The following is a 27097-nucleotide window of genomic DNA, read 5'->3' on the forward strand; positions in this document are numbered from 1 at the left end:
GCTCAGCCAGTTCCAGATGAAATTGTGAAAAAGATCCTTGGAAACAAAGCAACATTTAGCCCAATTGTCACTGTGGAACCAAGAAGAAGGAAATTCCATAAACCAATCACAATGACCATTCCGGTGCCCCCGCCCTCAGGAGAAGGCGTGTCCAATGGGTACAAGGGGGACGCCACACCCAATCTGCGCCTTCTCTGCAGCATCACAGGTTTGGTCATGTTGTTGCTGTACTTGCTGTTGATGCTAGTTTGCAGTGATTCTGTAAGAAAACGTCAAGTCTTTGAAATACCCATGCCAACATTATAAGAAGGAGAAAAAATATTTTTTTACTTGTCCATCACCTCATTTCTGTTATCCCTCTAATAATTTCTTTAAAATGATATCATTTAAAAATTAACAATTTTCCTACTATTAAATTTAATAACAGCGCCCTCTTCAGGTGATTGAGATATTATTGCATCTGCTGGGGCATCTTGGTGATCTCTTGGTGATCTAGACCAGTGTTTTTCAACCTTTTTTGGGCAAAGGCACACTTGTTTCATGAAAAAAATCACGAGGCACACCACCATTAGAAAATGTTAAAAAATTTAACTCTGTGCCTATATTGACTATATATAAAGTAATTCTCTTGAATAGGAATCAAATAAACACAAAGAAAGTATTTTATAATTACTTTATTATGAAATATTAAGTAAACAAAATAGTGAAAAATTATAAAATTCTTGTCTTGTCTGCACCTACGGCACACCAGGCAACATGCCGTGGAACAGCGGTTGAAAAACGCTGATCTAGACAGAGGTGGTGGACTTAGTGACACCCTTTTGACAATAGGAAATTGAAGGCCTTCGGGAGTACATGTTTTATGAGGCGCACCTAGAATCCAGAGCTCAATTCCTCACTTGATCAACCTAATGTGATTTTTCACTGAAAATCCCAAGATTAAGATAGACTGGGTCTTTTGTTTTTGTTTTGTTTTTAAGAATAATGTTGATGGCTGATTCACCCTTTGTCCCTGGTAAATTATGATTCAGCTAGTACAAATAAGTTGTTTCTTAACTTTCTTGATGGTTACTGCCCTTTTAAATATTAAAAAAACACACACACACACACAAATAGAGCCAAAACCGGTTTAGCTCAATGTATAGAGCATCGGCTTGGGGACTGAAGGGACCCAGGTTCGATTCCGGTCAAGGGCATGTACCTTGGTTGCGGGCATATCCCCAGTAGGGGTTGTGCAAGAGGCAACTGATCAATGACTCTCTCATCGATGTTTCTAACTCTCTATCTCTCTCCCTTCCTCTCTGTACAAAATCAATAAAATATATATATTTTTTAAAATAGATTGTAAGTGCCACGATGTATTGTTTCAGATAGACAAAGTACACTTGCAAAATCCATTTATAGATTGGTTACCCCAATTTCAAGCCAATCATTAATACCCAAACCGAAAAGTAATTTTTAAAAAAATCGGACAGTATCTTACAAGGAAGTCAGAATAAGCCTGCAAATGTATAAAAGGAGAGTCAAGAGGAAAACCACCTTTAGTAAATGTCATTAATTGACAGTGTTGATGTTTTGCAAGCTTCTGGCAAACCGGGAAGAACAGGATAATGATGCAAATGTTACAAGAAGCATGTCTCTTAATAAAGTCGCCATATCTGCTGCTGTTCTCTTAGGGGGCACCTCACCGGCTCAGTGGGAAGACATCACAGGAACTACTCCTTTGACATTTATAAAGGATTGTGTCTCTTTTACAACCAATGTTTCAGCCAGGTATGGAACTAAAGGATTCCAAAAAGCAAAGAGGAATTAGTTTTATTAGCTTTTGGAAAGTAAAGATCGTTGTGCTCAATGCCAGTATGGTTATGGTTATTTTTTACAGTTTTGATAGTGAAGTTGGATCTAAATTAGAAATGTAAAATTCACTGTGATAAGCCCAGTTTTTGTAGGAAGCTATAAGGTGCTAGGCTGGATTCTTCTAGTAAAATTTCTTAGCAACTTTAATTTGTAAATACTGATAGGAGCTTTCTCTCATAAAATTCATGCTCCTTCCAATTGTAAAGTTATAGATTAAAAATTCTGAAAACAGGAGTAGAAAGGAAGTTTTCCCATGTATGGGTATGTATTAGAGGGAAACAAGAATTTTATGGGAGAGAAAGAGAATCTTACCATTTTCTCTGTTTGATGAGCAACAAACATCCTGCTGTTTGTTTAGATCACATGTGTCAAACACAAGGCCCGTGGGCCAAATCCGTCCCGCCAGGCCTTGCAATGTGGCCCGCACCGCACTGTCATCACTGCACTCTGCTGCGTTTCCATCACAATGACAGTTTATGACTGTTCAGTAAACCATTCGGCCCGCGATTTAGGCTGGATTTTAGATTTTGGCCCCTTCTCTGATTGAGTTCGACACCCCTAATTTAGATGAACAAGTCAATGTTTTAATTTAGGTCCCTTTATATTCTGACTTTTTTAATGGTGAATTTTTTAAGATTTGGCGTTTAAGTCACTTCATTTCCATACTTACATTTTGTTTTGTTTTGTTTGGGCTTTGTTTGTTTTTTATCAGATTTTGGCTTGCAGACTGCCATCAAGTTTTAGAAACTGTGGGGTTAGCCACGCAACTGTACAGAGAATTAATATGTGTTCCATATATGGCCAAGTTTGTTGTTTTTGCCAAAATGAACGATCCTGTAGAATCCTCCCTGCGGTGTTTCTGCATGACAGATGACAAAGTGGACAAAACTTTAGAGCAGCAAGAGAATTTTGAGGAGGTTGCAAGAAGCAAAGATATTGAGGTACCTTGTTCAGAACAAGTTCATTCAATTATTTCCCCCAGATACGAAGTTTTATTTTGAGACCATAATAGTGCTCACTATAAATGTCAAGTATGTTATTTTAGTTTTTGTTGTAAAAATACAATATAGATTCATTCTCAAATTGTTTTAAATGTTGTTGAGGTTGTCTTAGTGTTTAAAATATAATTCTAATGGATCTGAGTCATAGTTTCCTTTTTCCTGTAGATACTCAAATTATCTTATTTTCATGGTTACTGTCTATACACATTACCATGATTTTGCTTTTTCAAACCCAGACATCAGATAAGATTAAAAAAAAAAAAAAAAGAAAGAAACAATTTTTCAAAATCTATCTGAACAAGTGATTGATGTAAGGTACTTTCTCAAACATGTTTCAAGTTGCTAGGATAGAAATATATGATATTTATCTTATATAAAATCCATAATGCGGTTTCCAGTCACAGTTATTAAATTGTGAGCCAAAATAGTTATTTCTGTAGCAAATAGGACTATAGAAGTAATTTCCTAATGAGACAAATGTGACATAGAAACATGTCATTCAGTTAATGTCAATGTGACTTAAAGTCTCAAAATTCTTTTAATTAAAGTTAATATTAAATTATGTATTTCTTTTACTCTAAAAGGTTCTGGAAGGAAAACCTATTTATGTTGATTGTTATGGAAATCTGGCTCCACTGACCAAAGGAGGACAGCAACTTGTTTTTAACTTTTATGCTTTCAAAGAAAATAGACTGCCATTTTCCATCAAGGTAAGTTCTCATCAGCAGCGACTCTGTGACTGTCCTAGTCACACGTATTGTGTTTGAAATATCTCACCAAATTTGAAGTCATAGGAACGAGGTCAGATTTTTGTCTCAGTCCTACCCGAGTGTACTTTTCAGGTAGGAAAACTTTGTAAAATTTGTTTAAAAAGTCCTTACCTTTTCAACAGCTTAATAGTCATTTCTGTTCAGGCAAATGTTTGTGAGATCAAACCCTCTAATATAATAAAATGCCTCATAGCTGGTTATTGCTCAGTAATCAAATAATGGATGAAAGTTAAATTCAGAACTCAAGCTTCACCTTCATTTCTGATGGAGCCCATGGACCTTCTTGGAAAAGTATGTCTTTCTCCTCAGAGAGCAGAAGGACATAGAACAATGATTTTACTGTCATTATTATTTGCTGTTATCCATGTTGCTGAGTCTGAGGATTTGAGAGAAAGAAACTATGAGACAGGAAGAAAATGCATGGAACCCAGACACAACAAGTCCTGTGTTTAGACTAGGAATGGGACATCCTAAATCTCGCTGAGTTTAAATGTGACCACCTCAGTGGCCATGTAATTGTTATCATCCTCTTTTCCCTCTATTTTCCTGCCTCTTGAAGGTCTCCATAAAACAAACATGCTTGACTCCTATAAAGACAGGATTCCTTAGAAAAGTCTACTTCTGTAACCGTCAGCTACATAAATTCTTAAATTCTTCTAGATTAGAGACACCAGCCAAGAGCCCTGTGGTCGTCTGTCTTTTCTGAAAGAACCAAAGACAACAAAAGGACTGCCTCAGACAGCTGTCTGCAACTTAAATATCACTCTGCCAGCACATAAAAAGGTATCTTTTGGTATCGGTTTATTTTAACTTTCTTTCCTTGGTTTTGAAGAAGTGGGCCATTGGTGTGCAATTAAGGAATGCTATGTAACATGATCAAAGCTCTTGAAACTCTTGTTCTATTGGTCTCTGTGTAGACTATGTCTCGTTACTGTGGTGTCAGATTCTTATGGTTTGTATCATGGAGTCCTGTTTATTGCCTCTGCTTCTGCTGGTAGTTTATAGGTTGGTGTTTTTTTTATGATTTCAGAGGACATTGCACATTAATTTGCCATGGATGTACTGTTCTTGATACATTTTGTTGGCTTCTTTTGATTTGCTTTGCCTTCTAAATCAGCTTGCATTTTGTGCTCCTACTTAGTCCTTTTCATATCCTGATATTCTTTTCTGCTGTCCATTATAATATTCCTTGTCTCTGCAATGCATCTTGGAACGAAAAGGAGACAGAGTCAGATCAAGATGATGAGGTAATATGAACATTTTTGCTTTTACTCTACCAGAGATAGAATAGGAATTGAATCTATATAAAAGAAATTGCAACAGGCTAAAGTATGGAAAACATATTATATATTTTTTTAGCTTAAATGAGTAAAGGGTATACATTTTTCTTAAAGAATAGTTCATTCTTTATCCACATATGCATAAGAATATTCAGTAAAATCATGATATTCAGTAAAATCATATTGATAACAATTTAAAAAGTTGAATTGGCATGTATCAAAATATACATTTTCACCTAGTATCAACTGTGTTATAACTTTTAAGATCGTGGGTAATATATGAAATTTTATTATACAAATCAACCTGTGTTTTACATAATATAAAATATGTGCTCAATGGCTATTGATAAATATTTTATATTCTACTTAAAGAAGTGTATCTTGGCCATTTTTTAAAGATATAATTATTCAATTAAGCTTTGAATGAATTTTTTCTTATAAGTTATCTCCTGATATTTCTCCAAGTTAGATGATATTGGATTTTTAAAACTTACACCTTCATAATAATAGAATCAGCAGCCTTAAGACACAATAACGTTATCCTAAATGAAATTATTAACCTGTTTTTAATTTTTTCATCTATACTTGCCTATTAACACACAGAAACAACAGCAGTAATCAGAATAATAACCTTTGTGTGCCTTTTTTCCTGGAATGTACTCACATTGTGATATATGTGTTTTGAGGCCAAATTAATTGGGGGAAATTTCCTGTTCAGCATCAGAAGTCTCTGTAACTCTCGTCTTTTATCTGTAGTTCCCTGTAGTCTGCTGTGTTGGTGCTCATATATTTGCTAAATGATGGCTATTTGTTTGAGACATTGAAGTGGGGTTTTGGAATCACATTTTAATGAAGGAAATTCCATACAATGAAAAAATAAGGATAAATACGATATTAACATAACATCCTACAAAATGTTCCTAAACTATGAAATGCCACAAAAATGCTGGACACGGTCTTTGTTTTTTTCCTTTTCAGGCCGAGAAAGCAGATAAACGACAGAGCTTTGCATCTTTAGCTTTACGTAAGCGCTACAGCTACTTGACTGAGCCTGGAATGAGTGAGTTTTCTAACACATTTACTAATCTATGCAGGTTTTTATAAGAAGAGACATTTTTTTCTATACAGTCAGAATTCTGGGGTCATTTGAAAACCCAATGGCAAAAGAAAAACTGTCTGCAAGAAAACCTTACCATGAAAATCTGAGTAACACCATGAAATCTAAGGAATATATTGTACATAGTTGAAGATATGAGGCACAAACACCCCTAGATCATAGCTTCAAAACAGGTTTTTAAAAGCCATTAACCACTTTTATTACTTAAAATCACCTATCTTAAAAAACCATGGTTTCACTTTGATTGTTAACTGTGCTGGGAGATTATGTTGAAGCGATGCTGCTTTAAATCTATGCTCAAAAGAGAAAATGTTTATTTTTATGTATGTGGGATGGTAGAAAAATATGAGAAAGTAACTTTAGTTGTTATCTCATTTTTCTTTATCTACATAGGTCAGTATGTCTTAGTCTTGCCTCTTTTTTTGCCCACTTTGAAAGAGGGGTATTTTCCTACCTTCTTAAGGTAGCAGGTGTTGACTGACTTCTTTTTCCCTCCTTCTCTGTCTTTCTCCCTCCCCTGCCATTTATTAAATATGTTCTAAAGGCTGGTTAGACTCATCTCTCCGTGATGGTTTTGTTTCATTAACTGGTTTAAAAGTATTGAGGTATAGATTCATTCAGTCATATTCATTTTCTTCCTCTCTCGTCTCCTCCCCTCCTCTCATCCACATGATTATCACCTCTGTTGATCACTGCAGCCCTTAATATAACTGCTCCACCAATAGGAACTAAGGGTGTGAGAACTGCACTGTGTTTGATTGATGTAGTGGTGCCACTAGAGAAAGATTTGTACAAAATTATTTCCAAATTAGTGAATGATTTCTAGCTGTTTCCTATTACTCTCATGACTTGAGTTTAGGGAGGATTGAAAATTTGTCAGTGAGAGCCCCAACTTTGGTTTTTCCCAACTTCAGTTTTTCCCAACTTCTCTGAAATTAACTACCATTGTGCTACAATGCAGGAAAGATGTATGTGTATGTAACTAGATGATTTTTTTCAGTAACTCGATCTCCTGGGGGGGGGGGGGATGTCTTTGTTGGAATACTGTTTTACCTAACCCCTACCCTAGCTAAGGGGTAGGGGTGTAGCTGGTTGGGACTCTCGGGCCATATCCTTAAGCTCCATGGACCAGCTACTTTAGAACAGAAATACTCTGGGCAGACCAGCTCACATCTGATTCTGGTCCCTAAGGTATTGGTTGTGGGAAATAGGAGTTTTAAGGTCAGGTATATGCTAAGGCAGTTGAATTTTTCCAACTTATGAAAGTGTTGCGACTCTTTGGTTAGTGTCAATTAAGGTGTATGTAGGTTATCTCTGAGTTTTGATAGAAGAACAAGGATATTTTTCTCTTATGAAAGAGAGCAGAATGGCAGTAAACAGAGAATTGAATTGAAAGGAGTCAGAAGGAGCTAAGGAAACTAAGGAAAAGTCATGGCCCTGAATTGGTAGAACTCCAAGTGAATGCAGATTTTCCTCTCACTACCTGTCCTTTCTAACTGCCTGACATCCAGAAGTTGCCTTTGTTATAAAAGGAACCACAAAATGTGTGTCATTAAAACACAACATGTAACTGAACAGTAAGTTGGCTGCTTGTGCGAGGTATGAAACCATAGAGGTTGTTCAAAAGACTTCTTTGCTTGATGAGTCAGCCTTGAGTAGTAAAGGAGAGATGCTTTTCCAGTTTTTGGTAGTTAAAAGAAAAATTCTCTTGAGCTATGGCATTGGACTGAGCCAAAATTTACTGAATTGAATGAATCCCCAAACCTTTCATTTGTAGTATGGTATTTCTAACAGAGTTAAGTGATATAATATTGAGAATTATGGCTAGGAGGGGTAATGAATGGGTGAGTTTTTCCTTAGACCTTCCACTTTTCCTTAGAATAATACTCTAGTCTAGAAAAGGATATGTTCTGAATGTTTGAATTTAAATGTACACTAGGAATGAAAATCTTCACCCTTGTGGAAGTGGCTGCTAATCCAAGGACTGGATTGTAGCAATGGTACGAGCACAGCCTGAAGAGGAGCATAAAGACGAAGCAGATTCTCATTTCCTCTTTGCAGTTCACTCTTGTTCTGAACCAGTGCAGTCACTCTGACATACACATTACCCTTGGCAGGCATTCCAAACCTCTGTGACCAGCTCGGTTTGTTTGTTAGATTTGTAGTAGAGACGACTAAGTGTGTGTTTGCTCTCCCCTGGCGGGTGTGCTTACCTCATTTGTGTGTTTCTTGTCCCACTGCCAGCAGAATGCTGGTAGTAAATCCATCTTTGCTAGTGGTAGGTCTGCCTCATAGCTGCTCCAGTGTTGGGGTATCCATGAGTGCCATGAATATTCCGGGAAGGCACCAGAATTGGGACCTTTGCCATTGACATCTATATACAAAAAAAAAAAAAAAAAAAAAAAAAAAAAAAAAACTGTATCCCACTGTAGATAAGTTAAATATGGGGTATTAAAAATATGAATGTGCTTTTTTAGGTTTCCCCCATGATACCTTTTGAGAATTAAAAGTATGATAGATTATGAAAAAACATGAGATAAAATGTGTGCTTTTATCCATAATGATGACAACACCAAACATGGATATGTTTATAGTTGCAGATGTATTTTTATTTACTATCCAGTATTAAATATTTTCCAAAAATCTCAAAAGGTACCAAGACTTCACATCTCATGGAAAAAGTGTACTCTTCTTTCTCAATGCTCTTGTGAAAGTATTTTTAAAGTTTATATATTGTGCATACTATGGCATAAAAATTGTATTACATCATTGGCTTGTTTGCCATGATATATTGTGCATGATAAAATGCTTTATTGCTTTGCTTGCTTATGGTAACCATGAATCATATTTTCAGTTTTTTTCCTTCCTTTATGTGTGTGTGTGTGTGTACACATGCATTTTAAAATCATTTCATATCACTTTTTTTTCCTCACCAAAAGGAATATACTGCATGGAAAAGATAAATGCAAACATTCCTTTTCTTTTTTTTTTTTTGTTTGTTTTGTTTTCTTTTAAAATTCTGACTCAGAGAATTTCTTGCTCTTATTGGCTTTTTATGGGTGTGAAGCATAACCGAATTGTGCATGGAAGATGCAGATTTAAAATCCAGTGGCTTCACAGTTTGCACATCAGTTGCCTGTCACTTAAAAGTTATTTTGGATTCTGCATGAAATAGGCTTGAGTGGTTTTCTAAAAAAGACTTTTAGATGTTTAACATATAGCTACACACATTGATATGGTTCAAGGTGAGGAAACATTAGAAATTACTAAAATGAGAGTTTTATGGTTGCACAAAACAAACATTAACCAATACAGGCAAAACAGAATGGCTACTGATATTTCAAAACCAGCACATAAGAAAGTCAATAGGAAGTAAGGGAACAGTTTTCCATTGTGGTTATTTTTCATCATTAATTCTTTCCTCGTGTTTTCTAATTTTCATTGTTAGCCTTTTTGGTTGCGACATGCTTTTTCTGTCTTTCATTTCACATTGCTCTGTTTTTTATTTATTTAGTGTCTTGTGTGTTTTTTACGTTGGATTAGTTATGTCTGTGGAAAAGTTTTTCCCTCTTTTGCTTAATTGTTCCTTTTTGCCTCTTCCATCCTAAATCATGCAAACAATTGTACTTGCTTTTGTAATATTCAAAGTTTACTGACCAATTTTTTTCTCTGGTCTCTCTGTTTCTCAACCATTTTTGTTGATTTTTGTGTTTGATTTCATTTTTAAAATTTAAGAAACAGTTGAACGGAGTGCAGGAGCAACAAGATCCCTCCCCACTTCTTACTCATACAAGCCATTCTTTTCTACAAGACCATACCAGTCCTGGACCACAGCTCCGATCACAGTGCCCGGGCCAGCCAAGTCAGGCTTCACTTCCTTATCCAGTTCTTCCTCTAACACGCCATCAGCTTCTCCGCTAAAATCTGTGTGGTCCGTTTCGACTCCTTCTCCAATCAAATCCACGTTAGGCGCGTCAACTACTTCTTCAGTTAAATCCATTAGCGATGTGGCATCTCCGATTAGATCCTTTCGGACAATGTCCTCACCGATAAAAACAGTGGTGTCGCAGTCTCCATACAGTGTCCAAGTGTCTTCGGGCATCCTGGTTAGAGCTCCCACGGTCACGGAGGCCTCGCCTTTAAAAGGCCTGGCGTCCAGTCCTATGTTTTCCCCTCGAGCCTCTCCCGTGACCACAGCGGGGTCCCTCTTGGAGAGGTCATCCATTACGATGACACCCCCTGCCTCCCCCAAGTCAAACATTAACATGTATTCCTCCAGTCTGCCGTTTAAGTCGATCATCACCTCGGCAGCGCCGCTCGTATCTTCCCCGTTAAAGTCAGTGGTGTCTCCGGCCAAATCGGCAGTTGATATCCTTTCATCGGCGAAAGCTACGATGGCCTCTTCTCTCTCGTCGCCGGTGAAGCAGGTGCCTGGACACGCAGAGGTAGCATTGGTCAATGGATCCATCTCCCCTCTGAAGTACCCCTCATCTTCGACTTTGATTAATGGATGCAAAGCCTCTGCCACGTTACAGGAGAAAATCTCTACCGCCACAAACTCTGTGAGCGCTGCGGCCAATGCCTCCGCGGACGCAGTGGAGAGAGTATTTTCTACGACGGCGATGCCCTTTTCCCCACTCAGGTCATACATGTCCTCGGCCCCTTCAGCTTTGCAGTCGCTCCGAACTCCTTCCGCAAGTGCACTCTACTCATCCCTTGGGTCGTCAATCTCGGCAACTACCTCATCTGTGACTTCATCGGTGATAACCGTGCCAGTGTACTCTGTGGTCAATGTGCTGCCAGAACCAGCATTAAAGAAGCTCCCAGACTCGAACTCGCTTGCAAAGTCGGCAGCAGCCCTGCTGTCCCCCGTTAAGACACTGACCGCGGAGACACGTCCCCAGCCCCATTTCAATCGAACTGCATCCCCCGTCAAGTCATCCTTGTTCCTCGCACCCTCTGCCCTTAAGTTGTCTGCACCATCTTCTTCTTTGTCGTCCAGCCAGGAGATATTAAAGGACGTGGCTGAGATGAAAGAGGACCTCATGCGGATGACGGCCATCCTACAGACAGATGTGCCCGAGGAGAAGCCATTCCAGCCCGAACCGCCCAAAGAGGGGAGGGTGGAGGACGAGGAGCCTTTCAAAATTGTCGAGAAAGTCAAGGAAGACTTGGTGAAAGTTAGCGAAATCCTTAAAAAGGATGTGTGTGTCGATAATAAAGGCCCACCCAAATCACCCAAGTCACCAAAGAGTGACAAAGGACACTCTCCCGAAGACGACTGGACAGAATTCAGTTCGGAAGAAATCCGAGAAGCCAGGCAGCAGGCCGCCGCCAGCCGCTCCCCCACCCTGCCAGAGCGAGTGCAGGTCAAAGCAAAGGCTGCGTCCGACAAGGATTACAGCTTGACCAAGGTCATTGACTACCTGACGAATGACATTGGGAGCAGCTCCCTGGCCAACCTAAAGTACAAGTTTGAGGATGCTAAGAAAGAAGGCGAAGAGAGACAGAAAAGAATTCTAAAACCGGCCATCGCTCTGCAGGAACACAAACTCAAAATGCCTCCTGCCTCCATGAGGCCTTCCACCTCCGAGAAGGAGTTGTGTAAGATGGCCGATTCCTTTTTTGGGTCAGACGCTATCTTAGAGTCACCCGATGACTTTTCTCAGCACGACCAGGACAAGAGTCCCTTGTCTGACAGCGGCTTTGAAACGAGAAGTGAAAAGACACCTTCGGCCCCGCAGAGCGCCGAGAGCACGGGCCCCAAGCCGCTGTTCCACGAAGTCCCCATTCCTCCCGTCATCACAGAGACGAGAACCGAAGTGGTTCACGTTATCAGGAGCTACGAGCCCTCCGCCGGAGAGGCTGCCCAGGCCCAGCCCGAGGAGCCTGCGTCCCCCAAACCGTCCCCCACGTTTATGGAATTAGAACCCAAGCCCAGCACGTCCAGTATTAAAGAGAAAGTGAAAGCCTTTCAAATGAAAGCCAGTAGTAGTGACGAAGACGACCACAGCAGAGCTCTGAGCAAAGGCATGCGTGTCAAAGAAGAGACGCACATCACCACCACCACCAGGACGGTGTATCACTCCCCGCCTGGCAGTGAAGGCGCCTCTGAAAGAATCGAAGAGACCATGTCGGTCCATGACATCATGAAGGCCTTTCAGTCCGGCCGGGACCCCTCCAAAGAACTGGCAGGTCTGTTTGAGCATAAGTCGGCAGTGGCCCCAGACGTCCACAAGTCTGCTGCTGACACCCCAGCCCAGCACGCAGAGAAGGACAGCCAAATGAAACCCAAACTGGAGCGTATAATAGAAGTCCACATCGAAAAAGGTAACCAAGCTGAGCCCACTGAAGTCATTATTAGAGAAACCAAAAAGCATCCCGAAAAGGAAATGTATGTGTATCAGAAAGACTTATCCCGGGGAGATGTTAACCTAAAAGATTTTCTGCCAGAGAAACACGATGCTTTTCCCGGTTCAGAGGAGCAGGGTCAGCAAGAAGAGGAAGAACTCACTGCCGAAGAGTCCTTGCCTTCTTATCTGGAGTCTTCCAGAGTAAACACTCCTGTGTCCCAAGAAGAGGATAGCCGCCCTAGTTCTGCTCAACTCATATCTGATGACTCTTATAAAACATTGAAGCTTTTGAGTCAACACTCCATAGAATACCATGACGATGAGTTGTCAGAACTAAGAGGGGAGTCTTACAGGTTTGCTGAGAAAATGCTCCTGTCAGAAAAGCTAGATGTGTCTCATTCCGATACTGAGGAATCGGTGACAGACCATGCAGGACCCTCTAGCTCAGAGTTACAGGGGTCTGATAAGCGGTCCAGAGAAAAAGTAGTCACTGCCCCCAAAAAAGAAATTCTCTCCAAAATCTATAAAGATGTGTCTGAAAATGGTGTAGGTAAAGTGTCTAAAGATGAGCATTTTGATAAAGTAACAGTGTTGCACTATTCTGGCGATGGTAGTAGTCCAAAACACGCCATGTGGATGCGCTTTACTGAGGACAGATTAGACAGAGGGAGAGAGAAGTTGATGTATGAAGATAGGGTGGACAGGACTGTGAAGGAAGCTGAAGAAAAACTGACTGAAGTGTCACAGTTTTTTCGTGACAAAACCGAAAAGCTCAATGATGAACTGCAGTCCCCAGAGAAAAAGGCACGCCCCAGAAATGGCAAAGAATACTCTTCTCAAAGCTCTACCAGTAGCAGCCCCGAGAAAGTACTGCTGACAGAACTGTTGGCATCCAACGATGAGTGGGTTAAGGCGAGGCATCATGCCCATGATGGGCAAGGCCTCCCCAGAGCCAGTGAGAGGAAAGCGTCCAGTCTGCCCAGCAGCCCGGAGAAGAAGGTTCTGTCCCAACAGACTGAGGACAGCAAGTCCGCGGAGGAAGCCCCAGGAGGCGTGCCACAGGGCAAAGCACCAGAAGGGCCCCAGTCTGGGTTTCAGCTCAAACAATCTAAACTGAGCTCCATTAGATTAAAATTTGAACAAGGCGCACAGGCCAAAAGTAAGGATGCCACTCAAGAGGACAAGAGGCCAGATGGCCATTCCAGAATCCCAGTTAAAAAAATGCAGGAGAGCAAGCTACCTGTCTACCAGCTTTTTGCTAGAGAGAAACAGCAGAAGGCCATAGACCTCTCAGACGAAAGAGTACCTGCCCAGAAAGATCTTATGATATTAAAAGCTAAAGATGAGCCCAAGCAAAGCAGTGACATGGTTGTCAATGATTCTGGCTCTGATGATAATGTGAAAAAACAGAGGACTGAAATGTCAAGTGCAGCGGTGCCTGACTCTCTTTCTGAGCCACAGGCCAAAGACTTGGCATGTCACATGACCTCAGATTTGGCAACGAAGGGACCCTGGGACAAAAAGGTCTTTAGAACGTGGGAAAGTTCTGGAGCCGCTAACAATAAGCTGCAGAAAGAAAAGCTTTCGCATGTGCTTGTTCACGATGGAAGGGAGAATCACACGGGTCACCCCGAGAGTAAAATGGTTGATCGCAGGAGTGATTTTGTGTCTGTGACTGAGAGAGAACACAAATTGTTAACCAATGGCTCTCTCTCAGAAGTGAAGGAAATGACTGTAAAATCTCCCTCCAAAAAGGTCTTATACAGGGAATATGTCGTGAAAGAAGGGGACCGTCCTGGCGGGGCTCTCCACCAACCTCCGAGGAGAAGCGAGAGCCCGGCGGTGTCGCACATCCCGGTCAGGATGGCCGATGAGCGGAGAACGCCATCCTCTAACGTTCCCGTTGGTTTTCGTGAGCAGTCGCCATCTCCAAAGCACGATCTACCACAAAAGTCACCCCAGTCGAGTCACAGAGAGACAGTGGAGACACAGCACTTTAACTCTCTAGAAGAAGAGAAAGTTACCTATTCAGAAATCAGCAAAGTTTCCAAACATCAGAGCTACGTAGGCCTATGCCCCTCTCTCGATGAGACGGAAAGCTCCCCCACCAAATCTCCTGATTCGTTAGACTTTAGCCCAGGAAAAGAGTCTCCCTCTAGCGAAGTGTTCGACCACAGTCCCATTGACGGATTGGAAAAAGCTGCACCGCTAGCCCCGTCCGAGGGAGGGAAAGAGATAAAAACTCTACCTGTGTATGTCAGTTTTGTGCAGGTGGGGAAGCAATATGAAAAGGAGATTCAACAAGGAAGTGTAAAAAAAATCATCAGCCAGGAGTGTAAGACAGTCCAAGAGACCAGGGGGACCTTTTATACAACTAGACAGCAAAAGCAGCCTCCTTCTCCCCAAGGTAGCCCAGAAGATGATACTCTAGAGCAAGTGTCCTTCCTAGACAGCTCTGGGAAAAGCCCTTTAACACCAGAAACACCCAGTTCAGAGGAAGTGAGTTATGAATTTACGTCTAAGACGCCAGACTCACTGATAGCTTACATACCAGGTAAACCCAGCCCAATTCCCGAGGTTTCTGAGGAGTCGGAGGAGGAGGAGCAGGGCAAGTCGTCCTCCCTAAAGCAGACTACGGTGGAGGAGGTCATAGGCGCACGCGAAATGCCTAGCAGTGTGAGCAAGGACTCTAACCAAAGACCCAAAACCAACAGAGTTGCCTATATTGAGTTCCCTCCGCCGCCGCCGCTGGATGCCGACCAGATTGAGTCGGAGGGGGATCTCTATCTGCCTGAAAGAGAGGCTGGCATGACCGAAGTCAGTCTGCAAGATGAGCATGACAAGTGCCAGCTGGCTGAGCCCGTCATCCGAGTGCAGCCCCCCTCTCCGGTTCCTCCTGGGGCAGACGTCAGTGATTCGAGCGATGACGAGTCGCTTTACCAACCGGTCCCAGTTAAAAAATACACCTTCAAATTAAAGGAAGCAGATGGTGATCAAAAGGAAACGGCAAAACCCAAGGCTTCTGCTGAAAAGGCTTCCAACCAGAAGGAATTGGAAACGAATGGGTCTGGGAAAGATCACGAGTTTGGCCTTGAATCGCCTCAGAATGAAACTGCCCAGAATGGGAACAATGACCAGTCCATCACCGAGTGCTCCATTGCTACCACGGCCGAGTTTTCGCACGACACAGATGCCACAGAGATTGACTCTCTCGATGGCTACGACCTGCAAGATGAAGATGACGGCTTGACGGAGAGTGATTCCAAGCTCCCAAGCCAGGCCATGGAAATTAAGAAAGACATCTGGAACACGGAGGGCATTCTGAAGCCAGCCGACCGCTCCTTTAGCCAAAGCAAACTTGAAGTCATCGAGGAAGAGGGAAGGGTGGGACCAGAGGAAGATAAGCCATCTTCGAAAAGTTCTTCGTCCGAAAAGACTCCTGATAAGACTGATCAGAAGTCGGGGGCCCAGTTTTTCACCCTGGAAGGCAGACATCCTGACAGATCAGTGTTTCCTGATACTTATTTCAGTTACAAAGTAGATGAAGAATTCGCCACTCCTTTTAAAACAGTAGCTACCAAAGGTCTAGATTTTGACCCTTGGTCTAATAGCCGAGGGGATGATGAAGTTTTTGACAGTAAATCCCGGGAAGATGAAACTAGGCCATTTGGTCTGGCTGCGGAAGACCACTCTCCAGCCACAACCCCCGATACAACGCCAGCCAGAACGCCAACCGATGAAAGTACCCCAACTAGTGAGCCTAACCCCTTCCCATTTCATGAAGGAAAAATGTTTGAGATGACTCGCAGTGGTGCAATTGACATGAGCAAGAGGGATTTTGTTGAAGAGAGGCTCCAATTTTTCCAGATTGGTGAGCATACTTCTGAAGGGAAGTCAGGGGACCAGGGGGAAGGGGATAAAAGTATGGTCACTGCCCCACCACAGCCACAGTCAGGGGACACCACTGTAGAAACCAATCTAGAGAGAAATGTAGAGGCACCTGCGGTCGAACCTAAACCCAGCATCCCTGCCAGCGGAGAGTGTCAGGAAGGCACACCCAGTAGTGCCTCCCTGGAGAAGTCAGCAGCAGCCACTAACACCTTGAAAGTTGACCCCAAGTTGCGCACGCCTATAAAAATGGGGATTTCTGCGTCCACCATGACCATGAAGAAAGAAGGCCCTGGAGAAGTCGCAGATAAGATAGAAGCTGTGATGACCAGTGGTCAGGGATTAGACAATGAAGCTGTCACAGTGGTTTCCAATTCAGCCGATAGCCACATGGGTGGTAGGCCCCAGGAAAAACACGATTTTCAAAAAGATAACTTTAATAACAACAACAATTTGGATTCCTCCACTATCCAGACAGATCACATTACAAGTAACGTAGCTCTGACAGAACACGCCGCACCCACTCGTGCCACAGAGAAAGCTAACCCAGTGAAAAGCTCGTCAGGAAAAAAGGCAGGGGTGCTCCAGGGACACTGTGTGAGAGAGAAGCAGAAAGTGCTTGGAGAGCAGCAAAAGACACAGGCACGGATAGGGGTTAGACAAAAATCCAAACTTCCCATAAAGGCCACTTCATGCAAAGATACCTTCCCACCAAATCATATGCCAAACATGAAAGTGAGTAGAACGAAGCAGGTTAGTCCACCTGAGAAAACCAAAACCCGTACCTCTTCTTCCTGTCTAGACGTAAAGTCCAGAATTCCAGTAAAAAACACACACAGGGGTAACCCAGCTCCAGGTAGAAAAGCATGCCCCCCACAAAAGCAAGGGCAGCCAGAGAAAGACAAGGCCAAACAGCTTCCATCCAAGTTGCCAGTAAAGGTAAGACCCACCTGTGTCACCACCTCCAGTGCCACCACCACAGTTCACGTCAGGAAGAGTCAGCTTAAGGAAGTCTGTAAACATTCCATTGAATATTTTAAGGGCATTAGTGGTGAGACCCTAAAGCTTGTGGACCGCCTCTCTGAAGAAGAAAAAAAGATGCAGTCCGAGGTGTCGGATGAGGAAGACAGTACCTCCAGAAACACGTCGTTGTCCGAGAGTTCCCGGGGTGGCCAGCCTTCAGTTACCACGAAGTCCGCTAGAGATAAGAAAACAGAGGCAGCGCCTTTAAAATCAAAGAGTGAAAAGGCCGGCAGTGAGAAAAGGAGCAGTAGGAGGACTGGTGAGAATGAAGGCAGTCAGGTTTCTCGAGCGCTCTTTGCTCACATCCTGGAGAACGAGCCTAGTTTGTAAACACTTTCCAACCCGTAGAACCCTAGTGCATGAACTGTCGTGATTGCCTGTGGAGTGACTTAACCGTAGTTTCTCATTCTGTCATTGTCATCTGTGTGTGCTGTCTCTACACTCCTCTCTTCCTTTTAACCAAACCACACCGTAGACAGTTTAGGGAAGCATGCTGAAGATATTGGTGTCATTCACGATGAGCAGCTTTTCTTCCTTTTAATGTGCTTATGGATATGATTCTGTCAAAGTGAAAGCACAGATGTTGAAACCCCATCATGGTGTTTTCACCAACACAACACTTCTGTAACTGTTGTAAAGTAGCTAGCCTGTCAGCATGTTCAATCCCATTACATTGAGCATCCATGTAGTCTGACATTTGGCCTGATGCAGGTGAAAATCAAGTGAGTCCTGTGAAAAGAGGTGTTCATGTAGGTGATTAGGACACATTTAAGTGTACAGTGTTAGCTTTAGTCTCTCTGTAAAATCTGAGTATACTGCTCAAAGCAATTTTCCAGTATCCCGTTTTTCTTGATGATTATTTTAATTAAGAAATTGTAAATCGTAGGTCCACAGAGTCCATGTGAACGGACAGATATCAGGATGGCAATAGTAGCCGATCACCTGGGACTTAGTTGGACAGGTAAGTGTATAAACCTGAATGAAACAGATAGTTTTTGTTTTTTTAAATATATTTTATTGATTTTGTATAGAGAAGAAGGGAGAGAGAGAGAGAGAGAGAGAGAGAGAGAGAGCGCTAGAAACATCGATGAGAGAGTCATCGATCAGCTGCCTCTTGCACACCCCCTACTGGGGATGTGCCTGCAACCAAGGTACATGCCCTTGACCGGAATCAAACCCGGGACCCTTCAGTCCCCAAGCAGACGCTCTATCCATTGAGCCAAACCAGTTTCGGCAACAGATAGTTTCTTAAAATTCTTTCTTATTCACAAGCAGTTGATTATTAAAAGTAAATAAATAAATAAAAAATAACCAAGCAATGAATAAAAAATGTTATAATTTGACCTACCCAGAAATAATTACTGATAGTACTGTATACTATGTTTTTCAAGGCTTTTCTTGTGCATAGTCACTGAAGGATAAAAATTTAAATCTTAAAATTTCACCTTGAATGTAAGCACTACCTCGCAATGCCATTTCTGGTACTATAACCTTTTATTTAGGAGGAAATTTATTTTGTGGAATAAAAAAAAAATGTGCTAAGGCCTAGGACTTTTAAGTAATTTAAAAATTTCAAACATGCCAGGGGTGGGAAACCTCCAGCCCGTGGGCTGTATAAGGCCTGCGAAATCATTTGGTCTGGCCCTGCCAAGGCATTAGGGGTGCAGTAATTAAATGTTTGACCAAATACAGCTGGCTAATTTTTAAATTGACAATTTTGTATAGCTTGAGAATGATATTCTAAATACCCAAATGGCCCTTGGCAGAGAAAGGTTCCCCACCCCTGGTTTATGCCCTTAGAGCAGCTCTCTTGGGCAACAGATAAATTAATCCATGCCTAGGTTTAAAAAGTTTTTAATCATTCCTGAGTCATCTTCACAATTTTTATGATATACACATATTATCTGTTTATTTGGCTGATAGTTGTAAATTGACTTCATTTTACGCTCAAATATTTAAAAAAAAAATATCACTTTGATATGGAAAACAAGGATAATTTTCAATAATTACATAAGCAAGAAAGCAAAAGAATGATAGTAAATTTAAATTTTCAATTAAAATTTTTAAAAATAGTGAAATGAATGAAACTATTTATGCAGAAAAGGAATGTTCTGTAGGTTGAGTGTATTTGTTTAAACCATTATGTTTTATGGCTGTGAATTTAAAGTGTCAATTATTGTCATACCACCAATGACATACATCTAGACTCAGGGAAATAATTATCTATGCTGTTAAAAGGGAGAGTATGAAAGTAGATCATATAAATAATTTTCATTTGACTGCCATAAATCCCTCCCCCTCCTACATATTGAACCCTCCTCTCTCTTTCCACCCAGTTTTTGCTCTCAGATATACAGCTAATACCCAGGAGGCTGGTGACAGTCTGAGTAATCCCGTGCCAGTTGAGAGTTAATACAACCCTTGCAAGTTGAGAGTTAATAGCAATCCATTGTATGTAAACATTTGCTAACATAAAATTAAAGATAGTATTTCTATTTTACCATAGGAAACTGTAATCTGAAAATAAATTGGAACCAATGTTAATTTTGCAGTACTGTATACCAATAACTATTAAATTCTTTCCCATAAGCAAATCCAGTTCTCTGTCAGAGTAAATTTTTGGAGAAAATATGATGTAAGAATAGACAGACATAAAGCCATAAAACGCTAAAATTCTTAGTGACAGTTTGTCTTTGCTTCCATCGAGTCTAGACAAATTATATAGCTCAGTTATGAGAGCTTGTTGGGCAGTAAATTGTATTAAAACACAGATGAAGAATTTAAAAAAAAAACACATATGAAAAACTTAAAAACAAATTTAACTTTTTAAATTTGAATTCCTATATGATAATAAAGCTTATTAGGAAAAGCATCTATAAAAACAAAATTTAAATCTGTCCATCAGAATCATTGTTAAGTAATTTTAATGAACTTTGATTTTTTTTTTTATAAAACGCTCTTTTAAATGTTATTAACCATGCAACTTACTGCTTTTTTATTTGCAATTACATAGTTTCTACAAAATTAAATATTCTCTGATCTTGATTTTAACGGCTAAACAATAACAACCAATAGAGATACTTTATACAATGATGTTGTTCTAACTGTGGGTCACATAGAATCAATTCATGCTTTGGTTATGTTTTTAAATGGAATAGGATGGTAAAGAAGACATCTGTGTATTAGACATATTAAGGTTAGTTTTGCTCCATAAAGATCAGTTTCATTTATAGCAACAGCATGATATACAATATATTTCTAATTGTATTATTGTAGGCTCTGATCAAAATAGTTTGCAAGCCCCTGCATTACATTAATTAACTCTTTTGTTCAACACTTGCATTGTTTTCAATTTTTCAGTAGTACAAGCCTTCAGTGAACATTCATGTAATTAAATTATTATGTACAACCCTAAGTATTGTCAAGATCGATCTCTAGAAGTAAAATCACATGCTCAAAGAATATGGACTTTTTTTGAGCCTCCAAATATACTTTTTGACAAATTGCTGGAAATATGATAGTCTAACCACCACGCTGAATACCTGAAACTAACACAAAATAATACTGAATATAAAAATACATATACTTTTAATTAAATCAAAAATAGCCAAAATAAAAAAATTTCTTAAGCAGGATAGAATATTTTCCATGGAAGGATATGTTTACCATTCCTTACTTTTTATAATTATTTAAGGTACTACAAGTCTTCTCAACTTTGACTTCATTTCCCTCTACTAAAGCAGCTACTACTCATACATATCTTTCCAAAGACACTCTCTGCATAAACAAGATTGAGTGTATACATCTAGATGCATAGAAAGTTACCTCCTTTTATTTTTTGTACATGTGGCAGCATATCATAGACAGTGATCTTGCCTGAAGTTCATGCAACTTGATGACATAGAGTAGAATATTAAGGGAGTAAAAGATGCACTTCATGAAGAATGCCTAGGGAAAACACCAGCATCTCTTGTGCCATATACTTATGAACTGTATATCCCTACCTATCTTGTATGAAGTTTGCTCAAACTGAAAGAATAATTTGGCTGAATTAAAAGAATCCAGCAAATGTTTGTGCAGATCAATAAACTATATAATCTAATTGCAACTAAGTAAGAGTTCAATCACAGCCTATGTAGGATCACTACTTTCCTGTGAAATCAAGTATATCATGATTATTGCCCAAGGCTGTACTTGGCTTTTACTGTAAATTTTTTTTTCTTTTTAAAAAATGAAATACATGTGATAAAAGTAGAATACAAAATCTCAATAACTCTTTTTCTTTTCTACAGAACTGGCAAGGGAACTGAATTTTTCAGTGGATGAAATCAATCAAATACGTGTGGAAAATCCAAATTCTTTAATTTCTCAAAGCTTCATGTTATTGAAAAAATGGGTTACCAGAGATGGAAAAAATGCTACAAGTATGCTGAAATTATATTACTTTAACTTTCATAACTGCATATATCCAATATTTTCTATAAACCTACTGTTAATATATTTGTTTAATTTAGTGCATATATTTGTTTAATTTAGTACAAATATTCTAACTATCTTTAGGAATCTTTCAGAAAGCAAATAGTAGGGAATTTTATTTTATTTATTTATTTTTGGCATTTTTGTCTAGTTCTGTCTGTGACCATTCAAAGTGAAAATATAATTTTAACTGTTAAATCATGGGGTGGTAGGCAAACACTATGAAGTTACTGCTATGGTCAGAGATGGATGTGCAGGGAGGCAGAGAAAAATAGGATCAAATGAGGGGATCAAATCATTGTATTCAGTTTGATCTGTGGTGGCAGAGAATTCTCTAATATTGTTGGGTTTTGTTTTGTTGTGGATGGCATAGGGGGGTGCTATACTATGACAATTGCCAACCCACAACAACGTGGAATTAGTTATTGTAGGGTCAGCCTGATTTTAGTAAGTCATTAAATTGCTAAGTATCAAAAATGAGAGTGACCTATTTTGACAATCTGAAAGGAGAGGAACATGTTTAAAATTTTATGAGATCCCTTTATAACTAAAAGGAATGTCGCTATTTTGGGGCTCATTGGCTCTGCATCTTACAATGGAATGAATGTTGCTGTCTTCAAGCACAGCTTTATAGGGTATTCTTAAGACCCTTACAGATCTTACCTTGAATGGCCAGTTTGCTGGGCCTCCTGGTTTTCAGAGCTGCAATAAGAAGAGCTAAAATGCCAGCAGGGTTGCAAAAGTGATGTCTTTGTGTGGATGTTGTGATGACTGAAAGGAATAATTTCCTTGGATTTTCAACCTTTTTTCCCCCCTTCCTTTTTCAGCTGATGCCTTAACTTCGGTCTTGACAAAAATTAACCGAATAGATATAGTGACTCTGCTAGAAGGACCAATATTTGATTATGGAAATATTTCAGGCACCAGAAGTTTTGCAGATGAGAACAATGTTTTCCATGACCCTGTTGATGGTAATTGAATCCAGTGTTCATATTTACTTAATCATTTGATAAAATTTAAAAATGCAGTAAAACAGGGAAGTCAGTTAACTGATGATTTGTTTGACTTAATTTCTCATTTTCACAGGAATTTTTTTCTGCCAAAGTCTGCAAATATATACTCTGATAGACCAAATGATAAATATCTGTTATGTAAAACATGAACAATGAGATATAAAAGCATATGTTATCTGAAAGAATTCAATTTCAAATATTTTATGTGACCAAATGGGAGAAAGTTTTAATATCTAGAGACTACACAGTTTTTGTCATTTTCACATTCACCTTAAAAAACTAGTGAATTAGTTTATTTTATATAGATAAAACCAAATTGCGAGCTATTTTACCAAGTAAGTAAAGTGTTGCCTCCAGCTTAAGCATATAGTATACAAATTGTTAAGTAAAATGCTGAAAAACTGTTTTGGGACCCAGTATTTAAATGTGTCACTCAAAAAAGTATTTGTTATTTCGCATTGTTTTATCTTCATGTTTATGTATTTGTTGGGGGGACAAACCCTACGTGATAGAAATTATGCTGCCTTTTATAAACTATGTAATTCAATGAGCCTAGATGTCTCTAAGAACATAATTCGTCTTTTACATTGGCTCCATTTATAGATATTGTAATTTTTCCTTCATTATGTAAATTTGAGCTTTTTTTCATCAAAGTATTAAGAAAGCATAACAAATATCTTCTGTTTTTCAAGATGCTCATCTTCCTTCACAAATTGCATTTACTTCTATAATGAATTTTGAGTCAAATGTTGATAAGGGTGTAGATGCAGGAAGGAGGACTAGTGATATTTTCTACTATTCTATGATTTGGAAAATATGATGCGTCTTTTTCTAGTTTTAAACTGGAAAAGTCTGACTAACAAGAATCAATAACTTCTAATTCTGCATATTATGTGACAAAATTTCTCAAAGTCAACAGAAGATTTAAAGCATACCTTGTTATCCACGTAACATAAGAATGATGGGTAATAGTGTCAGAGTGGTTTAAGTTTATAAACACCAGAGTATCCTGGGGAAAAGTTCCCTTTAAAGCCTTATCTTATATGCGAAACCATGTATTTGTAACCAAGCTGTTTTTGCACTGAAGACATATTATTTTATATCAAATGATGAATTATTGCCAAATTATAGTTTATAGAATCTTTTATTATTTATTCTTCGATGTGTAACTCTGATATACAAGATCACCAGGTAACAATGGAATTAAAAACTGCATTTAATTTTAAATTTTAAAATCAGAATATTAAATAAATTCACAAGGGCTTTTGCTACATCTCAATATTTTCTATTCCTTGTTTTAAGAATTCTCAGATAAATTTTAGGAATATGTGTATTAAATATCACTTGTACAGATTCTAAAACTCAGCTAATCTTAGCTAGCTTTTCAACAAGATTCTGGTCTACAGGTGACCATTATAGGAAAATATTCACCTACTTATAGTGATCTGAATTCACAATAAAAGTTAAGTTGGTATTTACCTTGGACTGATGGAAAAATGAGGCTTTAGTTTTGTAGACTAATAATTCAGAAAATGTGCTGGGTTGCATTTTTTTTTTTTTTTTCCTGTCTCTCCTCTTCGTTGAAATTCTGTAAAACTTCCTTTCCTCACCATGACCAGACCATTGTTGACTTTTCTCTCTGCTCAAAGAGAAAAATAATCCCTTAGCCCATGCAGCACAGTTTAAAACATGAGACCTGCTCCCTCCGTCCCCTCTATGTAGTTTGGTTAATAAGCCTCCGTGTTTCATAGCCCTGTCGTGAATATTCTGACCTCTTTGCAGATGGTTTTCCTCCTGTCTCTGTTATACCATTTCCTTTTTCTCTTTGATTCATGGTTCTGAGTGGACCCATCTCACCAAGTTTACCAAAATGTCCATATACACCATAGTCCTTTCATCTCTGACACATTTTGATACTTAAAGATTTACATAGTCTTTTCTACTTTATCTGCTTTTTAAATCCTTTTCTTAACATGGCTTTAGAATTTTTTTCCAAAATCTAATTATCATTTCTTTCCAAATACTAAAATCATTTTTCTTTGCTGTAAATTTCATGTGAAATAAGTAAAAATTAAACTTGGGTACAATCGCTCATATGCACTGTTCTTAAAATAAGTTATAATTATAAAAAAAAAATTTTGTGGCTTGCTTGTATTTAGTCCACCAAAATATGGATTTTATATGCTAAAAGTTGAATAATAAATTTGGCCATGGAATAAGTATATCTTATATAGTGGCAAATAACTTTATATTGAATTAAATTAATCTGTGTATTTAAGTTATTATAATTACCAAAATTGGTAGCAACAATCTATATCTTAATAGCCTATCTTATTATAGTTTGCACTAGCCTTTTATTTCATTGTATTGCATTTAATTGAACTAAACCAATAAATTTATCATTCTGTAATTCTTCATACTACATTTTCATACCTGATATAATTTAAGTCATTCCATGTGTTTTTGTTTGATGTGCTCGTAATTCATTCCAGTCAGTCCAAATGTACTGTCTTCCATAGGTTATCCTTCCCTTCAAGTGGAACTGGAAACTCCCACAGGGTTGCACTACACACCACCCACCCCTTTCCAGCAAGATGATTATTTTAGTGATACCTCTAGCTTAGAATCTCCCTTTAGAACCCCCAGTAGACTGAGTGACGGGCTAGTGCCTTCCCGGGGAAACGTAGAGCATTCAGCAGATGGACCTCCAGTTGTAACTGCAGAAGACACTTCCTTAGAAGACAGCAGACTTGAAGACTCAATGCCCATAACAGAAATGCCCGAAGCAGTCGATGTAGATGAGAGCCAGTTGGAGAATGTATATCTGAGTGAGTATCCTGGATACCTTGGAAGTATGGCTGGGGCCCCAAAAGATGTTAAACCAGCAGAGCCACTGCAACACACTAGAAAAGTAAGAGTCAGCTCTGAGCAGCAAGAGAAAGGAAAATCTGGTCCTGATGAGGAGATGACAGAAGAAAAACTCAAATCTCTATTTGAGGACATTCAACTTGAAGAAGGAGTAGAGTCTGAGGAGATGACAGAAGAAAAAGTACAGGCTATTCTTAAGCGTGTTCAGCAAGCAGAACTGGAAATGTCTTCAATTACAGGTTGGCAGAATGAGACCAGTGGAAACCTAGAGTCCCCGGCTCAAGCTCGAAGAATAACTGGTGGGTTACTAGATCGACTGGATGACAGGTATGGCTGTTTCAGAAAAAGGAAAATGAAACAGGTTGCATGTTAGTAGTTTGTTTTAAATATGTGCTTTTTGAGAATTACTGTATTTCTACATGACCATTCCAGTATGGGGATAATACATGCTTTAAAGGTAGGAGAGGGAAAATTGCATTAAACTCAAATATGATTCTTAAAACTGTAGACAGCCTAAAGGTAGTGCGAAAAAGTTTTAAATATATGCCAAAAAACGATGTACATTGTACTTTATTATAGAAGACTACTCTTTTCTAGTTTACTACGTGTATTACTCTTTTCACAGAGCCAGTAATTAATGCTCATTCAAAATAATGTAATAAATAAATTCAAAGTCTTTTAAAGAACTATAAACATTTCTATTATTTCGTGAGTGGAAACATAAGTAGGCTTATTATTCAAATTTTAAAAATATATATTTATAAAATAAAAAAAATCAATGCACACCCCACAATCTAGCAATAATCACCATTAACATTTTGGTGGATTTTTTTTTGCATACTACATTTTTTTTTTAAAGTCTTAACAGAAAACAGAGAAATAAAAAGAAAAGTCATATATCTTTCTATCATATTAAGAAAAGACATTTTAGCCAGGACCGGTTTGGCTCAATGGATAGAGCGTCGGCTTGGGGACTGAAAGGTCCCGGGTTCGATTCCGGTCAAGGGCATGTACCTTGGCTGCGGGCATATCCCCAGTGGGGGGTGTGCAAGAGGCAGCTGATTGATGACTCTCTCTCATCGATGTTTCTGACTCTCTATCTCTCTCCCTTCCTCTCTGTACAAAATCAATAAAATATATTAAAAAAGAAAAAAAGAAAAAAAAAGAAAAGACATTTTATATAATATCCTTACTTTTTTCTACATGAGTGTTTTACATGATTTGCAATATAGTATATGTACCAATCATAGGAATTCATTTTGTGCCTTATCAGCAGTTTTTTCACTGGCAGTATAAAAGCATTCTGAGATATCCCCCTCTTTTAAATTAGTGGGTCTGGAACTCCGAGCAGTCCATGAACTGCTCAGAATTACTTTTTAAGATATAGAATTCGAGCAGCTATAGAAGTGCAATCAAACAAAACACAAACAATGACAGCATAGCTAGCCAGC

At 39.2% G+C, this 27097-nt stretch overlaps 1 protein-coding gene and 1 long non-coding RNA gene across 26 annotated transcripts in view; one reads left to right on the forward strand and one right to left on the reverse strand.

The window, feature by feature from the left end:
• Positions 1-27097, forward strand: part of ANK3 (ankyrin 3) — a 560461-nt gene that overhangs the window by 512311 nt on the left and 21053 nt on the right. For 8 of the 25 annotated variants that reach the window (XM_045581837.1, XM_045581838.1, XM_045581839.1 and 5 more), the window contains 12 exons: positions 1-208; positions 1677-1773; positions 2570-2798; positions 3443-3568; positions 4289-4411; positions 4849-4875; positions 5887-5968; positions 9761-12355; positions 18176-18250; positions 21582-21713; positions 22593-22736; positions 25298-25973. In XM_045581837.1, the coding sequence (XP_045437793.1) occupies positions 1-208; positions 1677-1773; positions 2570-2798; positions 3443-3568; positions 4289-4411; positions 4849-4875; positions 5887-5968; positions 9761-12355; positions 18176-18250; positions 21582-21713; positions 22593-22736; positions 25298-25973 (4514 nt within the window). Of the gene's footprint in view, positions 209-1676; positions 1774-2569; positions 2799-3442; positions 3569-4288; positions 4412-4848; positions 4876-5886; positions 5969-9760; positions 17549-18175; positions 18251-21581; positions 21714-22592; positions 22737-25297; positions 25974-27097 lie in introns of all 25 variants that reach the window. The other 17 variants (XM_045581831.1, XM_045581832.1, XM_045581833.1 and 14 more) reach the window with 7 other exon arrangements.
• Positions 128-25351, reverse strand: LOC123652373. The gene is made up of 5 exons (XR_006741675.1): positions 25212-25351; positions 24258-24417; positions 17400-17464; positions 2528-2716; positions 128-259 (listed from the first exon to the last, which is right to left on the reverse strand). It is a non-coding gene; the product is annotated as an uncharacterized LOC123652373 (long non-coding RNA).

This window comes from Pipistrellus kuhlii, unplaced genomic scaffold (assembly GCF_014108245.1).
Source record: "Pipistrellus kuhlii isolate mPipKuh1 unplaced genomic scaffold, mPipKuh1.p scaffold_m20_p_15, whole genome shotgun sequence".
In the NCBI taxonomy this organism is placed as follows: Eukaryota; Metazoa; Chordata; class Mammalia; order Chiroptera; family Vespertilionidae; genus Pipistrellus; species Pipistrellus kuhlii.